Source organism: Musa acuminata, chromosome BXJ1-7 (genome assembly GCF_036884655.1).
Source record: "Musa acuminata AAA Group cultivar baxijiao chromosome BXJ1-7, Cavendish_Baxijiao_AAA, whole genome shotgun sequence".
Lineage (NCBI taxonomy): Eukaryota > Viridiplantae > Streptophyta > Magnoliopsida > Zingiberales > Musaceae > Musa > Musa acuminata.
This window is the reverse complement of record NC_088333.1, coordinates 43367697-43387245: the sequence shown is the minus strand read 5'-3', so window position 1 is coordinate 43387245 and position 19549 is coordinate 43367697. Positions and strand designations below refer to the sequence as shown.

Genomic DNA, 19549 nt, shown 5'->3' with positions numbered 1-19549 from the left:
GTGCCCTTGCTTCCCTTATTCTTATCCAACATGTCCTCTATCACAACAATCTCATAAAGTTCTAAGGTAACTGATGGCCCTTCTCATGTGGTTCAATTATGTTTCCATATGAATGAATCCGCAGCAATGTTCAATGAACACACAATGATGAATGGTGGTCATTGAGGAAGGCTTCACAGATCTCAGTCGAGCATCAATTTCTTGCCACAATACATGACTAAGATCACAGCCCAGAGATCCTTGACAAAACTAGGCCAATGGTGTCAGCGGTAACATGCAACCAAGAAGAGAGCATCTCACAGTTTCTTTACTGTACAACCAGCCATTCCACTGTTTTTGACTCGACAGTTTCCCTCGAGATGCAGAGTGCAGTCTGCAATGGCAGACAACCCAGATGGCTTCTTCGATTGCAGCCTGCATTCCACTCTTTGCTGTCTTCCCTAACTCAACTGTTTGTAGTACCAGCTAAACCAATTGATTGCTGGGCACTGTTCTTGACCGGACTTTGGTTCATGTTCTGTAAGAACAGGGAAAGGAAATTAAAAGTGAATAGGAAGAAAAATTAATCGGTATGATGTATTTAAAGAACATGTGTTGATGTAATATAAAGAAGAGGGAATAGGTTTTACCACCAGATCATATGAAATCCAAAGAACATCTCATGCTTGAGCAATGCACAGTGGAAGAACAATTAGAAATTTCGCAAAGCAAAGAAGGAATGAGGAGAATGACAGGGTGCAACTGTAGAACTAGAGGATCTCTCCACCGGAGAAGACCAACTATTTTCTCTCTCACAAGCATCACATGCCCATGCAAACTGCTTGAGACCCCTTTCCCTGTGTTTAGTAATCTACATCACAAAGCCCTCTTCTCCCACTCATCCATGTTCGACAGTCTCTCAGCTCTTCCCGACTAGAATCTTCCCCCATGGGAGTAGCGTAAGCCTCATAATTCCCTCTCCTCCTCCTCAAACAATTAATCTCTCGGATCCAAATTCCACTCACTCATTTGTGTTCTCTTAACAAAATTCAACCAAGACAAAACAAAGAGAGAGCTTTTGTCGTGTTAATGGAGGTTTCATGTATTTATATGACGTTTCGAGTGTTGGGTCTGCGACTGTATTGAAATGCAAGAGTTAATGTACTATTTCCTGCACATAGTCGAAAGTTCTTTCGAGGGTGATGATTGAAGACGAGAAAGAAGTGGTTCGATCCTTCTTCCTGATGTTCAAATGATCACAAGAGAGGTTCTCTGAGCAAACGCAGAATCTGATCGGTCCAGGACTTTGCAACTCCACAGCTTCAAGTAGGTGCAAAGTCTCTGTCCAGGTCTTCGGAGATTTCTGCAACGACATTTTGCTTGATCCTTTTTCCTGGAGTGGAGCAAGAGGAGATTGGAGAAGCTTAAGCTACCTGCAAAGCTGCTGAACATGTTCGCCAAAGAAAACCCAGACCTGCAGAAGAAAATTGGATGCGCAACGGGGATCCTTCAGATGTTTGACCGCCACCATTTCCTCACTGGGAGGCACCTCAATGATCACAACCACAAGAAGCTTCTTTCAGGTACCAATCCTATATGTGACTCCGTTCATTCTGGTTAACCAGTCCTCTTTCCTTGCTCCCATGCCACTGTTTGCTTGCACCTCATTGCTGCCAAGATTAAGAGATACATAAATGAAGCATCATTACTCTTTCGATCTGTATTATTCATTCTGATAGCTTGGCATCCGTCAAAGGACGGAGATCATCTTTTTCGAACGCTAATACTTCATGTTTAGTTTTTTGTGATTCTGATTTTTATGATACCATTGGATTTTGGCATTGCAAAGGAATCATATTGTTTCCTTGGCTGAAAATTTATAGGAATCATATTGCAAAGGAATCGTTATGTTGCCATGAAATCCCATGATGAATGCTCTATGATGTGCTTCTTCTGCATTCACTAGGTTTTGATCTCTTTCTTTGTTAGGCTATGGTCTCCAAAGCAGCAGAGAGTCAGAGCAAACTGCATGCTTCTCACAGATTCTTCAGGTACTTTTCCAGTCTCGGAACAGTCACTACAATGTTTTGTTCTGTCTCGACATCACTGATGGATACGAGTTCACCATGCAGGAGAAGAAACTAAGCAAGAACTTGAACGGGAACCGGAGAGTTCCCATGGAATCCTCATTGGCTTCTTTTTCCGCTTCATCCAGCTCATCCTTCTCTTCCCATGAATACAAGAAATCATCTCAACGAGAGGCCTTCGATAGAACGTTCTTCCCAGAGAGGTCACTCGAGAATTCACCGATGTTTAGGAATTCCCAGAGACGTCTGTCGATGGACTCCCAAGATTACTGTAAGTCTGCTGCCAGACGTAGAGAGATCCCGAGACTGTCACTGGAAAGCAGGGAAAGTTTACTGAGGAGTTCTAACTTTGGTACAGAAACCAGTTTGTTCTTGGGGGACTTGGACAGAACTAAGACGACTCCAAGAGTCTCCAAGGCTTCCGATCTGCTTCAGGATCGAAGTCGACAAGTACGACACCCCAGTGTTGTGGCAAAGCTCATGGGATTGGATAAGATGCCCGAGTTGAATCCAGCAGCTGCAATAAGAGACTGTGTTCCTTTCCATGAACCAAGACCCAAAGGAACTCGGGATGCAAGAAGCGATCAATCTCCCCGCTCAGTTCAAAGCAGAGATTTGAATCTCGATAGATTGCTAAAACTAAATTCAAGCATCATGACTGATCAGATGCAGCAGCAGACTGAACCTATCTACAAAAGAGCGGAGGGCAGGATCAAAGATAAGGACCTCAGGGCTCTCAAACAAATGGTACACGCCATGCGTGAGAAAAGGCTTGCACAGGCCAAGAAAAGGAATGGCCACACTTGCAAGACTTCACCGCCGGAAGATGATGCAGATCGTCCCCCGACACGAAGCAATCCGAATCCGAGGTCGCCCAAGGCCCGGAAACAACCAGCGAAAGCAGGTGGTGCTCCAAAATCCTTGGAGCCGCCAATTGCAATCATGAAGTCCGAAATGTCACCTGGAGCTCGTGACTCGGTTCTGCTTGAAGGTCCACCGACTCCTGCGAAGCTGCGTACAAGTAGCACAGACGATAGAAGAAGAGCTTCTGCAAACAACCACGGCGACAGAGACCACCCTCCCAGGGTCAGACTCCGGGAGACAGATAAGCAATTCAATAGAAGGGCTACGCTTCGTTCAAATCAAACACAGGGTATATCGAAGACCCAGCAATCTCTTGGAACCACTCTGAACCCGAAACTACAGCAGAGAAGAAAGGAAGCAGAGAAGAAATCATGTCCACCTACTCCATACTTGAACAAGGCCCAAGCTCAGTCCACCAACAGGCAAACACTTGAGTCAGTTTCTCCAAGAAGCAAACCAAGGCTGAAACAATCTCAAGTACGAAAAAACAAAGACCAGATTGATGACAGTATCCGTGAGACGAGGGGTCTCCGGTGCAGGGATGATGAAGTTTCTCCATGTTCTTACAAAAGTAGGAGCTCGCCATCGCAGTCAGCTGTCTTGCCGCAACATATAGAAAGCCCATCAAGCAGGGCTGCCCACAACCCAGCGTTGGTCTTGAACCAGAAGGAGCTCACAAATATTGATGCCATGCATAACCCAGATCACAAATATGTGACTGAGATGCTACTGGCAACAGGATTTCTGAACAAAGACTTCCGATTTGGACAGGCGAGCTCTGTTCCATTTCAGCGACTGTCATCAGACCAAGCTATCAACCCTGACTTGTTCTCTGTTCTTGAGCAACCAAAGCATGGCTGTCCCTCCAACCATGACCGGAGAAACCACAGAAAGCTTGTTTTCGATGTGGTAAATGAGATTCTAGCTCACAAGATGGAATCGTTCTCCAACGGATTGCTTCAGACAAGGAAACCAAGTGGGCAACATTTACTAGCAGAACTGTGCTCCGAGATCGAACGGCTTCAAGCTGAGAGCACAAAGTCTACGAGCTCGGAGGATGATGTCAATTACATTTCCAGGAAGGAGGTTCTTCATCGATCCGAGTGGATTGACTTCGACATGGAGCAACCAAGAGTGGCTTTGGAGATCGAGAAGCTGATATCTGAAGATTTGATCCATGAAACTGTAAGCGATGCAACTGAGGCTGTTCTCCGGGTCAAGACAGGCAAGCTAAGAAGACAGCAATCTGCCCAATGACTCCATCTCCTCTTTACTGTTGCCAGAAGTATATGAGCAGACAGTGACTAGTAATAAATAGCTTTATCCATTTACAAATCTCGTGCAAACATTGGATTTGCTCTCTTACCATGGAAAGTTGAAATGTCACAGGTTTGATCCTCCCAAGGCTTGGATTATGATCATGTAGCAGACATATCATGGGCGGGGTTTTGGGAATTGTAAGGCTATGATTCGACTCCGGCATTTTGGTGGTAGACATTAGTGTTCCATCTTTGACATAGTGGAGGGCAGCTGAACCCACTCACATTGCCAAAATGCCGTGGTGGGAGTGATGCTCTCCGCCCCCTCCCCTTATCACTTCCCGTAGTAAGAGACCATCGATCGTCCGTTTCTTTGATCACTTCTCGAAGAGGGAGTAGAGTTGCTTAGACACATCCAACATATCCTGTCGATTGAAAACTCATTCTTCATATATCAAGCAGAGATGATCGACACGTGTCAACAAGCCCATCTTGAACGATCAATACGTCTCAATTAACTCATTCTTCGTATCTCCACCCAACCCTTCAACTTTGGTCGGTGGAGGAGGTCAACACTAGACCCACTTGCCTCGGGTAGAAAGGAGGGTCGGCACCCAACCCTCCTTCGTGGTTAGTGGAGGAGGTTAGCACTCGACCCACAAATCTTGAGCGAGGAGGGGGTCGACGCTCGACCCATTACTTTAGGCAAAAAGGGGGTCAATGTCCAACCTCTCTATTGTGGTCCATGCCGGACCCCTATACTTCGGGTTAACCTCGTGAAAGTTGAGTTTTCCTAACCTCTATATCTCAAGCAAGCTTTGCTTCAGGTGGGTTGATTTTTTTGACTTGGTTTGACCTACGCCTTTAAGGACTCTCTTTTAGTGCGACATATTTTTTGACTCATGTGTCTCGGATATATTTTGCCTTTTACCTTCTATTGTAATGGATTTCTTAACACATGGGTCGGGTTTTGCTGATTCATATATCTTGGGCACATTTTGCCATGTGCTTCCCACTATGATAGATTTCTTTCTATGTGATCGGATTTTTTAGGCTCATACATTTCAGATATATTTTGTCTTGTGCCTCTCATCATAATATGTTTCTTATACGGGTCGAGTTTTCCCAACTCTACACTCTGACACATTTTATCTTTTGCCTTTCGTGATGACGGGTTTCATCCTACGCAGGTAGGGTTTTGGTGACTCATGCATCTCAGATATATTTTATATTATGCCTCTTGTCATGGTGGGTTTCTTCCTACGTGAGTTATATTTTCTTAAATTATGTATCTCGAGGCACATTTTGTCTTATGGGTCATGGTTAGGAAAGTTGAGTTTTCCTAACCTCTATCTCTTAAGCAAGCCTTGCTTCAGGTGGGTTGGGCTTTCTTGACCTGGTTTGACCTATGCCTTTAAGGACTCTCTTTCGGTGCGACGTATTCTTTTGACTCATGTGTCTCAGATACATTTTGCCTTCTACCTCCTATTGTAATGGATTTCTTAACACATGGGTCGGGTTTTGCTGATTCATGTATCTTGGGCACATTTTGCCTTGTGCTTCCCACTATGACAAATTTCTTTCTATGCAGTTGGATTTTTTAGGCTTATGCATCTCAAACACATTTGCCTTGTGCCTCTCATCATAATAGGTTTTTTATATGGGTCATGTTTTCCCAACTCTACACTCGGACATATATTATCTTTTGCCTTTTGCTATGGCGAGTTTCATCCTACGAAGGTGGGGTTTTGCTGACTCATGCATCTCAGATATATTTTGTATTATGCCTCTTGTCATGGTGGGTTTCTTCCTACGTGAGTTATGTTTTCTTAAATTATATACCTCGAGGCATATTCTACCTTGTGCCTCCCACCATAACATATCTCTTCCAAGGTGATTTTCGTATATCGATCACTTTTATACTTTTCGAGATGGTCCTTCATCAATTAGTATCTCTTCATATTCGACCTAAAGGGACACTTATCTTCAATATGAGAGGAGATAGATTGATCCCCTTCCTATAAATTACCTTGAGCCATGAGGGTGAGGCTTATTCTTTTATTTGAGCCTTCATGGTTTCCCTTAAGAACTTCTTCTTCTTAGCATTAGCTCTTTTTTTCAAGACAAGTTAGTCCTTGGTCCTCTTCTTGAAAGTGGGTCGGTTCCCAAGTGTTTTGTCCTCTAGGCACATCAGCTTTCTAATATATCTAACATCTAGCACCTCAATCCCGAAGAAATTCTTCTATCTTTATAGTTTGAGATGTCTTTTTCTCACACAAGCTTCTCCTGATATTATAGTTGCTGAATGGTTGAGGAGATTGACACTCCATCCTCGGACAGCCTAGTGGCAGAGGAAGTTCCAACCTCTCCTTCGATGGGAGAGTTGGTGTTTGACCTATCCAAGGACAAGTCATTGTTATTCATAATACTAAAGATAATTAAACTACTAGACCCAATTCTAGACACGCCATTGTAGCCAAGATAGAAGGGCCTACAAGGAGGGAAAGGAAATATGAAGTAACATTGGAGCCACAGAGCAATACTACTAAAGGTCCCTGTGCTCCGGGGTAGCAAAGCAAATTTATCATTCCCCCTCTGAGGTTTTGCTCGACATAGTCTACTGATTAAAGTGTTGGTAAGTCAAGTCAAAGCTAACCCCTTTAGTACCTTATTGTTGTATCATTGCTAATTTCTTTATCTTCGACTTGAAGCATCATCATTATGTCACAGCCCTTTTCGATCACGTATGAGATACTAACTCTATGATTAATCAACAGTCCCTTAAGATTGACAATCTTTGGGATAAGGTGGAGGGATTGAAGAGGGATAGGAGAGATCTGGCACTTATTATTGAAGTAGATGCTCAGGGAGTCAAGTTGGCGATGCAACTAGAAGAGGTCGAGCGGTGCTTTATTGATCAAGTCGAATAATTGAAGATGATCCAAAAGAACAACTACAACATGGAAGATAAACTGCTACAACTTACCCAAGGGTTAGGCTCATTGAAGACCTACAAGCTTTGAGCTTGTCAAGCAAGTTGTTATTGCCACAGAGTGAATTATGAGTATGACTAAGCAACTAGCCACCTTGAACGAGTAGATTCATAGTTTGGACAATAAGTTGGTGGCTTTTGAAAAAGACATTAGAGGTTGATAGAATCATGATATTGAGATATCAAGAGAATGAGGTCAGCAACTACAAAGCCTTTGATGAGTTCATGAAAGGTCTAAAGAGGTTAGGGGTAGACTCGTATTAGTATGGATATTTTATCGTCTTAGCTTGTGTTAAGGTGAGGTGCCTCAAGATAGAGATTGAGGAAAACCCATTTATCGAGTACTTCAAAGACTAAAATATTTTGATGGCTACCTAGGTCCCCTTTAACATCGACCCTAACTCGCCATCTCGTCCTAATGCTTAGTCAGCCATCTTATCATATTATATTGGCCTTCACTAAGTCATTGGGTTTGTCTATCAGATAATTCTTATGTCTTTACTTTGTCACATCATCAAGCTTATCCACTCGATCAATCTTCTACTTTAGTAGGTCGAGTTCTCATTTTAGATATACAGGCTTGACTAAGTTTGTATAGTCTTTTAAAAGTAATGAAACTCTTTCCCCAACTTTTAACATCTACACCTTTAAAATATTTTTTTATAATTAACGCTAAAGACATAGAGAATAAGACTTGACGTTTAGGAGATAGTTATCTCGACCTTTAAAACATCGACCCCGAGGGATGCCTTACAAGTAGAATTTCCTTAAGTTTGCAATGTGTCAAATCCTTGGTAACACCAACCCCACTATTGAGCCCTTCCCAAATTGGTGCTAGCTTGCCCTATGATCTAGTTGGGTTGTTGACTTCAGCTTTTCAAACTATAAATCTCCCAATCAATTTCTTGAGAATACTTCGGTTGTAAAGCTTTACCATCTTTTTTTTTAATCTCAGTGCCCTTAAGTATTCTTCTACTCTACCTCACTAATTAGGTTAAGTTTAACCCAAAGTCCTTCTTCGAATGTTTTTTAATAAAAAATCTTAACTGAATGTATTGAAAAGACTATTTTGATTGACAAGATACTTTTAAGTGTCAAAGGTTAAACTAAATAATACCTGTTGCAACCTAGTTTTAGATATCATTTGAGAGTCTCAATCAAAAGATACTCGATAATTCATATATCCAAAATATCTCTTGCTTCAATATTTTTTTATATTAATATTTTTAAAATAATTTTATTAATAAATTCGACGAGACCATTAGTATGAGAATAAACTATCGAGTTGTACCTTTGCTAAACTCATTAAAATTAATAAAACTTTATATCAATATTTAATATTAACAAATCATATAAAATTTATTATATCTGCTGCTTCGTCTCTGCATTAGTACGAGAATAAACTATCGACTTGAAGCATCATCATTATGTCAAACCGGTGACGGCCGTCCTCCCGTTATCTGGCTCGGCCGGCCGACCGACGTGCGGGTGAGACGTAATCCGTCTCTAGAATTGGACCGAAGCGCAGGTGGGGTTTACCGTTCCGGCCAACCGTGCGCGAAGTCCGTGCCTGGGTTGGTTGCCCACCGGACGCTGCCCCACCTCCCTGTCGCCGTCCCGCCGTGGCGTCAACTACGGTGACGTGTCCCGGCAGGCCGAATCCCAGGGAGAGATCGCGTCCTGTCGCACGACGGCGACGTCACCCCCGCCCTCGTCCTTCCCCGCCCCTCGCGCTTCGAAACGTGTCCGCGAGCGGCGCCACTTTACCTGCTCACCCGCGTGAGCTGTCGCGCCCTGACCTCGAGTCGCACGTGCCCCGAGGTCGCTCCTTCTCCACGTGGCGACGCGTGCTGTTCCGCTCCGTCTTCCGATGTCAAGTTGGGGCCAGGTGGTGGCCTTTCTTGTGGACCCCACACTCCAGGGAATGGCACGTGGCTGGCTGGCCCAGCGATGGGCGATTCTTTTGACCGCAAGTCAAAGTTCGGCGCCACGCCGCAACTGGATCACCGTTGTGGTTGCCTCGGACGGCCGTTGATCGTTTATCTAATTTGAACTCGGGTCGCATATTAATCTTATGGGGGGAGGGGCGTCTTCGAAGCGAGAAACGTCGTGAACTCAGGGGGCCCATATGAGGTCACGCGAACACGTGTCCAGTACGGCGAGTCCTGGTCCGCTCGACACGCGTCTCACAAAGCCGCCCCCTCGTCGGACCCCCTGCGCGGCCGAAGAGTCGCGCCGATTGTTTCCAGACAACGCAGGCTCTTCCGGCCCTCGCCACGTGTGTGATGCGGGGCGGTCCGAGCTGGACGCGTGTCATGTCGCGGGGGACGATGGGGGCATATTGGGGTAGCCCGAAAGCTTCGGGAAACACTAAAGCGATGAGTTCTCTTCCTCCTCCGTTACCCCATATCCTATGGCTTCCTCCGTGGTCGCTCTTGCAACTTCACATTCCAAAACGCTCTCTTATCATCAACCTGGGAACCCTTGCTAGCCCTCGCTAAAGATCTTCCTATCGTATGCTTTCTTCCCACGGTTTGGTTTTTGTGCTCTTTTTTTCGTGTTTTCGCGAGATCTCGAATCAAACGCGACCTCACATCTGGTTCTCGAAAGTATGTCAACAAAAAGATCGAAACTGTGAGAAAAAGTTGACTTTTTGATGGAAATTTGGCGGTTTTCTTTCTCGAGTCTTCGGTTTCTTTAGTTTCGGTTCGGATCTTGCGATGGATCACGAAGCAGGGGTGGAGAGGGAGAGGAAGCGATTATTATCAGGAAAGGATAGGCTACCGAAAGATCTGTTGTTGAGGTTTGTTGGAAATGGCTGCGGCGACGAGACCATGGAGGCGACGGAAGGGGACTCCGACGAGATTGAGCTCACCCTCGGCCTCTCCCTCGGCGGGTGCTTCGGCGCGGACCCCAAGGAAAAGAAGCTATTCCGCTCTTCATCGACCGCATCCTTTTCGTCGCTGTCCTGTGTGCCTGAGTTCCAGGTCGTGGCCGCGGCCGTCCTGACGAGGACGAGCTCACTGCCGGTGGAGACGGAGGAGGATCGGCGGAAGCGGAAGCAGATGCAGAGCTTGAAGAGGCTGGAGGCGAAGAGGAAGAGATTGGTGAGGAAGAACTCGATCAGGTCAGGGGCTGCAAAGCCCGGAGAGAAAATGGAGGAGGATGCCGACGGAGGGAAGGGATCGACGGCCGTGGAGCAGACGATGGTTGATAACGTAGAGCTCACAGCACTAGGGAGCAGCCATTCCGGAGGCGCAAGAAATGGCTTTCCCCCACCCGGATTACCAGCGCGGGCTGCTGTATCGAAGAGGGTGGCTGCCGCGCCGGTGGACGTGCCGGGGTGCTTTCCGCTGGTCTCGCAGGGGTCTATTGGGTCGCAGGGGAGCATCTCCTCCAGCAAGCGCGACGACACTCGGGCAGCACGAGGTATTGATCGGTATACTTTTCTTATACTTGGATTCAGATATTTGCAATGACATTTACAGGAGTTTTCATCCTCCTAATGATCAAATTTAACCGAGTAATTGAAGTAGATAGATTTTAATTTAATGACATATACTTGATGGATAAAGAACTATGCTTCTCTTATTATTCTTGTTATTATTTGTTCTTCCAATAATTGAGGAAACATGTTCAATTGGATATTATTGTTGCTAGTCTTTTGCCAATGGATAGCTCTTCAGCTGATACTGACTACTTGTTTGCTGAGTGCCAAGTTTTCTTGGCTTGTGGATAGCATATTATCTGGTAATTACTGTTCTTGCCTGTTAAGTACTAGTCGATTAAGGACAGTGATGTTGATGAACCCTTGTGGATGTGTGAGTCCACAGTGATGCATAATTTCCCACTTGACTTCATGGCCTCCGATTCCAGCTACTAGTTAGCCGTCATCTAGTGTTGGGAGAGAACACACTTCCATGTTTTGGCTTGGCAGGAACTCTTGAGCAATTGATGTCTTTTGTTTCTCAACTAAGGTGCTATAATCTAAGAAGAGCATGTCTTCAAATTCGCCTAAACTTAGCCACCTTAAATTGTTACAGGCTTCGGCATGGCTGGCTATAGCAATCATGCAGAGACGAAGAGCGGGAAGGCTACAGTTGGAGGAGATGAAGGCATTGCGAAGAAGGTGGCGGCGCAAGCCAACTGGATGAAGGAGACGGAGAGGAGAATTATGGAGGAGATGCCGTTCGTGTCCGCCAGAGGCGATGGGCCCAACGGAAGGAGAGTCGAAGGCTTCCTGTACAAGTACAGGAAGGGGGAGGAGGTGAGAATAGTGTGCGTGTGCCACGGCAGCTTCCTCACACCTGCTGAGTTTGTCAAGCACGCGGGCGGTGGCGACGTCGCAAACCCGCTCCGCCACATCGTGGTCAACTCTTTCCCCTTCTCGTAGTGATCATGAACTTTGATCTCACGCAAAAAGAATTCAAATTTGGTTTGCTTTCGGATCAAACACTCTTCATCAATCATATGGTTTTAACTTCCCTTCATCTTTGTTGGTCTCAAGCTTACAGGGGGGGTGTGCTCCACCATGACACTTTTGATCCATTTTATCAAACCAAAACCAAATACTATGACAAATTGTCGTCAAATGTAGAACAATTCAGCTAAATGTTCAAGGAAAGAAGAAAAAGAATGAGGCATTTCTTCCTGTAGATTGCTCATTGTAAGTTAAAATGAACATTTAGCTGAATTTTGATAGCCAGCATAAACAAAGAGACAGGCATCCTACAAATACAATACCGATCAACCATAAGCAATCAAAAGGTTCCTAGATGAAGTTCCCATTGAAAACCTGTGATCCCAACGCTTAACTTTCGTGGATCCGATCACCAAAAAGTGTAGCTTTCAGATCATAGAAGACAGACTACTCCTGCCATTGGAAGCAAACCTCCGTTACTACCATCCCTGCTGCTTGTTGTTCCTGAAGGATTGATGCCTCCGATTATTTGGGGGAGAAGGGGCGCCTGCTCACAAATGGGGTCCTAAGATAGCGAAATTTCTTTGTCATGTAAGTTCTCACCCGCACGAAAGGCGTAACGATCCATCCGTCGTGTTGCCTGTTGTTGAGCTGAAAGTGTTGGGAGTTGCTGTGCTTGATGTGGTGCTCGTGCTTGTTGGTGTGCTTGAGGTTCCTGCAGCACCGATGAAAGAACCAAGAATGTGGTTTAGAAACATCATATTGGCAACTAATGAACTGAATGCAGTTCATCAGCTTGGCGTGGATCAAAGGAACATGTCTTAATTCAAGCGATTTAATCTCTTCTCTAGCAAAAGTCCAACGTTCTCTACACAGATTAAACAGAGAAAATAGGTACCTGGGAGTTGCAGGACAGACAGCCATTTGCACCTGCAAGAACACACAAAAAGAAGAGAGGATCATCTTGTTTGAGCATTCTAGTAATTTGATTTGATTGAGCAGGCTTTGCTCCGTGGATCTGTGGAGGTAAGCATGGCTGTTGCAGAGTAAGTCACGAGCTGTTTGAGCCTGGCCATTCCTCTGGTGGAAGCTATTGGCACCATAAGAGCAATCGAACAGCACTGTGTTGGGGTTATAGCATGCCCCATCTTGCAGAATAGGGTTGCAGTCAGCTCCAGCCCAACAAGCATAGTCCATTGTCTTTTGCAGTGCAGTGGTGCTCACATGAGCCTGCCAAACACACCAAGCAGCATCTGCCAACATGAAATGGAAACAGAGATGAATACTTTTGGTTCATATGTCTACTGGTGCACGAATGAGCAAAGAGCATATATATATATACAACCTTTGCCAAAAAAAATAAAGAGATCTTAAAGAGAATGTATCAGAAAATAAAGCAAGGCTATATTAGTCTCATGTTGGCCTCTTAAGAACATTATATGTCGATACTTGTGAACATGAAGCATAACAGGATGTAAAGGTTTAGACATTGCAGATCGAATGTTATTGAGGCCAACAAAGGAATTGCATAATGCAAAAGCAAAACAAGGTGGAAAGGGAAAGAAAAAGCAAAGGAAAAGAGATCATTTTCCACCAATTTGTATATAGTTCAGGAAGAAAAGCAAAAAAACCTATGAAAAGGTTGCTCGAAAACCTCACCTGAACCACCAAATATTGACACAGTAAGCATAAGGAGCAGTAAACCAGCAATGATCATTGAAAAGAAGGGGGAAAATAGGCAGAAAAGCAATGAGCTTAGCAGCTCTGAGAATGGTTGTATTGTATCACCAGGTTGTATTGTATCTTCCCTCGTACGCTGCAGGGACGAGCCTTGGGACGGGGTACGCCAGGAGAGCTGCAGTGTGAGCCCGTAAGCCTCCTCCATGGCGAGATTCTCCGGCCTCATTCCCGCCGGCAAGCTCCAGTCGAAGGCGTGCCCCTGCGCAGACCCTCCGGCCGGCCCCGAAGGGGATGAGCTCGAAGTCCTTCCCCTTGACGTCGACGCTCTCGTGTCAGCCGCCGGGGAGGAACCTGGCCGGGCGGAACTCCAGCGGCTCCGGCCACGACGCCGGGTCGTGGGTGATCGCCCAGATGTTGACCAGCAACGTGGCGCCCTTGGGAATGGAGTAGCCGGAGACCTCGCACGCCTCGGGCGCCATGCGGGGGAGGGAGAGCGGCGAGGCGGGATCGGCCGACCGCCGAGTCGGGCTCGATCTGGGCTCGCTTGAGCACGTCCGGGTGGCGGATGAGCTCAGGCAGGGCCCACTCCACCGTGCTAGATGACGTGTCTGTCCCGGCCGTGAACAAGTTCTGCCACACAAATGTCGATACATAACACTGCTGCCGAGGAGAGAGGGATTAATCGACTATTCATCTGAAATAGTATTATCAGGAAAATGATGGAAGTCTTCTTGTAATTAAAAGCGTTACAATGACAGTTGTAATGACAGTTGTAAGGTAGTCCACTTCGATTAAAAGTTAATCTCTATCGATATATGATTCTTAAATGAACACATCATTTGTCCCGGCAATGTGTCACCACCACCCAGAAAAAGTTGACATAGACAAGCCATCCGTCTGCCTATGCCGATCGATGTCATTGGAAGTAACATCTTATGTCATCCAACCGTGTGATCTGATTAATGACGTCCTTTAAACTTAAATTAATAACAATAGTAATAAACCAATTTAACTCAGTATCTTAAGCTATTATTTTTATAAAAAATAAATGATAAAAATAAAATTTATATCCAGAACTATACCATATACTATCAAGTCTTTATTAAATAAATTAACTGACATTTTCAAGTTTATCATCATCTTCAAAATATGTCAGATGATATTTTAAAAGATTTCAAACTTCAATCATTTGATAAATAAATCTATTATATCATCATCATTATAATTATATATATATATATATGTATATATATATCACTAAACTAAAATCCAAACAAACAAATGCAAAAAAAAAAAAACTATGTACATATATCTGACTTTATCAATGATAAGGACATCACTTATATATCATTTTGTAAAATATTGGAAAAATCTTCTTTTTTCCATGTAAGTTCGTTTTGTTATCTTATAACACATTATGATGTTGACAGGGTTTTGCATCAATAAAACAAGGAATTTGTGATATTTATTCTTGAAAATGGTTATATTGATTTGGAAAACACATTAGTTGTAATCTCCATTCAAGTATTTTAGCAGTAAAAAAATCTACTTTTTCATAAACAATATATATAAATTAATTAATAAAATTTGAAATATATTCAAGTAATGAAGATTGAGATTAGTTTTGGTAATCAAGAATGACTTATATATTCTTTTCCTTTTGTTGATGATGAAGCAGGAGAAATAGTAATTTATATATATTTTTTATGATAAAATGAGAGAAGTAATGACTTATGTTTAGCTTATATTTTGGATAAGAAAAATTATAATGCTTTTATAATTTTTATTTTACTTGTGCATTATATCATAATAATGATTGAATATTATTTTTTAAATTTAAAACTTAATTGAATATTTGAGCTTGAAATGATGATATCAACAAGATTGAATTTATTTAACTTGAATTCAAGACTAGTGTTGAAAAGATATATATTTTTATTTTTTAGTTCAAGTTCATGGTAGTCTTTTTAGATGACTTATATATAGGGAGAGTCTTATTAACACATTATCATCAATTGATTGTTATCGTAAAAATAAATAATATTATTAAATTTTGATAATAAATTAATTGTTAAATTATTATAATAATATATTTTTAAAATAAGTGATGCAGAAAATACTTTGATCATTTATTTGGACTATTGAAGGGATAAATATCAAGTCGAAAGATTGATCAATATGTAGAAGAATGGGCCTTGTACTAGATGTTTGGACATCATGTCGGAAGAAATGAATATCGCATTAAAAGATTAGATGTCATGGTGAAGATGATGTGTCAGACAAGTAAGCAATATTTTGAAGATAAGACGATGTGCCGACGGTTCGGACGAAAGGTCATAAGATTAGAAGATATGTCAAAAGCTTTAATGTTGTGCTAGATGAAATTGTTGAGTTAAGATCAAGGTGTTCTACGGTTATTTTGGATCGATATTGGGTAAAAATAGAGCTCACTTGTTATGATAGTCATTGGGCTTAAAACTTAATTGAATTAGGTCACTAATAAGGCTAAACTAATATCCTAAATTAGGCATGAGTAGTGGTATCGTTAGGCCTATGTGGTGATAGTCTTGTTTTAGTTTGCAAACACTTTCTAGATTTGTCAACCCTATCGATATCACCCAAATCCCGATGATATGGCCACTAAAATCTAATAGCATACTAAATTCTAATTGCTTTGAATGGCCACTAAATTTTAATCGCTTTCGTAGTAGTACCATTCAAATATCAAAAATTTAAATTTTGACTCAATTCTTGAAGACTTTTGGGGCTATAAATATCTTACTCAGAGCTTGGCTAATGGTACATCCATTAATGATCTAGGGCCATTAAGATATTTTTTTGGGTGTGGAGGCAAAGTTTATATCTTCTAGTTTTTTCCTCTTTCACAAAAGGTACATTTGAGATCTAATATCATAAATGAACATAAATGCCAAAGAAGTTGCTACCCCTTTGCTTTATTAAGTCACTCAAACTATACGATGATATCCTATGGATTCCATATATTATTATCAAATATTTAATTTTCTATAGTACTTATCTTTTACTCTTCCAGTTATTTCATTTGTAATAAATAAACTACTATAATTCATATATTGATCCTCTACTATTCATTAGTCTACACTAAAATATATCTTACGATATCTTAAAAGAACTCTCAATCATATATTTTTTTATGAATACTCATTCTTTCAATTTCATATATTCATCGATGCTATTGGACCAATAATATTGATGATATAATATCCACATAGGACTACAATATCTTTCTCGTATTAAACATAATCATTTGAAGTTCAAGAAATATATATTCATAAAATCTATCACGGAAGCTAAGTATCTAGTCATCATCATCATTGCTATAGAACTCAACTAGGTCACTCACTTTCTTTATAAATTTCACTTCCCAATCCACTCTAATAATATATTATGACAATATTGTTGAATCTCGTATTTTGATGATGAAACTACTTGATATATGTTTATGATTTAATCTGCGTTTTGAGTGACGCAGGATGCTTCGATCAGGATGAGACAATTAAAGCAGGAAAATCATGTTGTGCCGAAGGAACATGTCAGAAGATTGGACGTCGGGCCGGTGGATCGGTCGGCGTATCGACAGAAGGATTCGGGCCGTGGACTCGGGCATCGGGCCAAGAATAGCGGGTATTGTGCCAAGGATATCGGAGTTGCGGAGTCAACTGGCCGATTGGGCAATAGGCTGCACGAGAGGACGATGCGCCGAAGAATCGGACGAAGCGTCGAGGGACCAATGACATGTCGGACAACTTGGTTAATTGCTTAGGATTAATTGTCTCGATTGAAGTTTTGTTTTAATTGTGCAGGATTAACTATGATAACGATGAAGACATAAAGCGAAACAAAGTGTCGGAGTCAAGCGCGAAGGATTTGTTGCGAGTTCGAGAGTTCGACGGAAGTCCGAAGATTCGTTGGGAGTTCGCGGAGCTCGCCGAGAAAGATCGGAGCTTGCCGAAGAAGCTCGTTGGAACTCGCTAAGAACAAATCGTGAAGTCTAGGAGCTTGCCGGGAGTCCGCAGAATGGTTTCCGAGAGTTCATCGAAAGACCGCCGGAAGTTTGCCGGAAGCTCGCTAGAAGAAGTCTTGACTTGCGGACTTTGTAATAGCTTAGAAAATGTCTTTAAATTCATAGTTAGCACGTTAATTAGGGTTAGGATTAGGTGTTAATCCTATAACCCAAGTAGGGGCCAATTAGGCCCAAGTTCGGACTGGTTTGGACCAAGTTTGGAGCCAAACCAAGTGAGCTGGAATAGTGAAGAGGTGCCACCGCCAGGGTTGGAGGTAGCACCGCCCAGGCTATGTCTTCCTGCGAGGTTGGGAGGTGCAACCGCCCCAGCCAGGAGGTGCAACCGCCAGGGGTGCGAGGCTGGGAGGTGCAACCGCCCCAGCCAAGAGGTAGCACCGCCAGAGCTCAAGTTTCGAGCTCTGCCAGGCGATGCAACCACCGAGCTCAGTCTTCGAGCTCTGGCAGAGAGGTGCATCAGCCTGAGCTCAGTCTCGAGCTCTGCCAGGTGATGCAACCACCAAGCTCAGTCTTCGAGCTCTGGCAGAGAGGTGCATCAGCCTGAGCTCAATTTCGAGCTCTGCCAGGTGATGCAACCACCGAGCTCAGATTTCGAGCTCTGCCAGGTGATGCAATCACCGAGCTCAGTCTTCGAGCTCTGCCAGGTGATGCAACCATCGAGCTCAGTCTTCGAGCTCTGGCAGAGAGGAGCAATCGCCTGAGCTCAGTCTTCGAGCTCTGCCAGGCGGTGCCACCTCTCCAGTCAAGAGGTGCAACCGCCTGATCCCAGAATTCTGGGATTTGATCGATTTGATCGTTTTGAGCTCGAATTTTGAATTGGGTTGGGGCCTATAAATACCCCACCCATTCAGCACTGAAAAGATACAGACCTACACCGAAATCTTGATCTTTTCTGTGATTCTAAGAGCTCAAAAGTGTTGTAAATCCTTTAAGTCTCCTCCTTCTGTTCTTCAAGTTTTCAGTTGTAAAGTGAGGAGAGAAAGGTCTGTAAAGGTTGTCTCCTGAGCCTGTCAAAAGGAGAGAAATTGTAAAAGGGCAGTTTGGCCTTCGCCCATTGAAGGAAGGCACCTAGTTGACGTCGGCAACCTCATTGGTGGAGGAAGCCAAAAGTGGAGTAGGTCAAGGCTGACCGAACCACTCTAAATCTCTGGTTTGCGTTTATTTTCGAGCACTTTATCATTACTGCAAACCTCCCTCATTACTACTGCTCTCTGCGCTTTCACGAACAAGTTCTAAGTGCTGTTCTTCCGAATCTGCATTCAGACGTAAATTCGTATTTTCATACATTACAGTTTACGTTTACGTTTGATTCTGCAGAACTGTTTTCCGTGCTTTTACGAACGAGCTTCTTTGCAGTTTACACTTACATTTTAATCCTATTGATAACTGCAATCTGTCCTCTACAATTTTACGAACGAGTTTCAACATTTAGACGTAAAACTGCATTCAGACGTAAATCGGCTTTCCTCGCTCAATCATCAGATCTCAGTTCACGTTTACGTCTTGATTTCAACTGCATACTGCCTTCTGCGAGTATACAAACAAGTTTCAAAGTTTAGACGTAAATCTGCGTCTAGACGTAAAACTGCGTTTAGACGTAAATCTGCGTTTAGACGTAAATCTGAGTTTAAGACGTAAATCTGAGTTTAGACGTAAATCTGCGTTTAGACGTAAAACTGCGTTTAGACGTAAATCTGCGTTCAGACGTAAATCTGCGTTTAGACGTAAATCTGCGTTTAGACGTAAAACTGCGTTTAGACGTAAATCTGAGTTTAGACGTAAACTGCGCTTAGACGCAAAACTGCGCTTAGACGCAATCTGCGCTTAGACGCAAACTGCACTTAGATACAAACTGAGAATTTGCTTTTGCATCATAATAGTTTTTGAACGAACGCAGCTTTTGGTTTTTAATCGCTGTAAGATTTCCGCTGCACTAATTCACCCCCCCCCCTCTTAGTGCTCTTGATCCTAACAATTGGTATCAGAGCGGGGTATTTCTCATTTCGGATTTACACCCGAGAGAAATGACTTTTCAAGAGGGCTGTTCGGTCTTTCGTCCACCGTTCTTTAACGGATTGGACTACACTTATTGGAAAACTCGAATGAGAGTTTTCTTAATTTCTCTAAATCTGGATTTATGGAATATCATTGAAAACGGTTTTCAACTTCCCTCCAAACCGATGAACGAATGGTCGGTTTTGGAGAAGA

At 43.1% G+C, this 19549-nt stretch overlaps 2 protein-coding genes across 2 annotated transcripts; both read left to right on the top strand.

Moving 5' to 3' along the window:
* Nucleotides 1-1307: 1307 nt before the first annotated feature.
* On the top strand, nt 1308-4265 carry LOC103993047 (protein LONGIFOLIA 1-like). The gene is made up of 3 exons (XM_009412972.3): nt 1308-1562; nt 1969-2030; nt 2112-4265. The coding sequence occupies exons 1-3, from the start codon at nt 1430-1432 to the stop codon at nt 4185-4187; spliced, it is 2271 nt and encodes a 756-aa protein (XP_009411247.2). The 5' UTR covers nt 1308-1429; the 3' UTR covers nt 4188-4265.
* Nucleotides 4266-9551: 5286 nt separating this feature from the next.
* On the top strand, nt 9552-11671 carry LOC103992923 (ninja-family protein AFP3). The gene is made up of 2 exons (XM_009412848.3): nt 9552-10610; nt 11225-11671. Exons 1-2 carry the CDS (start codon nt 9902-9904, stop codon nt 11572-11574), a joined length of 1059 nt encoding a protein of 352 aa, XP_009411123.2. The 5' UTR covers nt 9552-9901; the 3' UTR covers nt 11575-11671.
* Nucleotides 11672-19549: the final 7878 nt, after the last annotated feature.

What these genes read in the sequence shown, in the direction of transcription:
- LOC103993047 (XM_009412972.3), top strand. Translation starts at nt 1,430, where the DNA reads ATGTTCGCCAAAGAAAACCCAGACCTGCAGAAGAAAATTGGATGCGCA. An exon ending in CCACAAGAAGCTTCTTTCAG is followed by an intron (nt 1,563 to 1,968) that starts GTACCAATCCTA and finishes TTTCTTTGTTAG; the next exon opens with GCTATGGTCTCCAAAGCAGC. An exon ending in GCTTCTCACAGATTCTTCAG is followed by an intron (nt 2,031 to 2,111) that starts GTACTTTTCCAG and finishes TTCACCATGCAG; the next exon opens with GAGAAGAAACTAAGCAAGAA.
- LOC103992923 (XM_009412848.3), top strand. Translation starts at nt 9,902, where the DNA reads ATGGATCACGAAGCAGGGGTGGAGAGGGAGAGGAAGCGATTATTATCA. An exon ending in CGACACTCGGGCAGCACGAG is followed by an intron (nt 10,611 to 11,224) that starts GTATTGATCGGT and finishes AAATTGTTACAG; the next exon opens with GCTTCGGCATGGCTGGCTAT.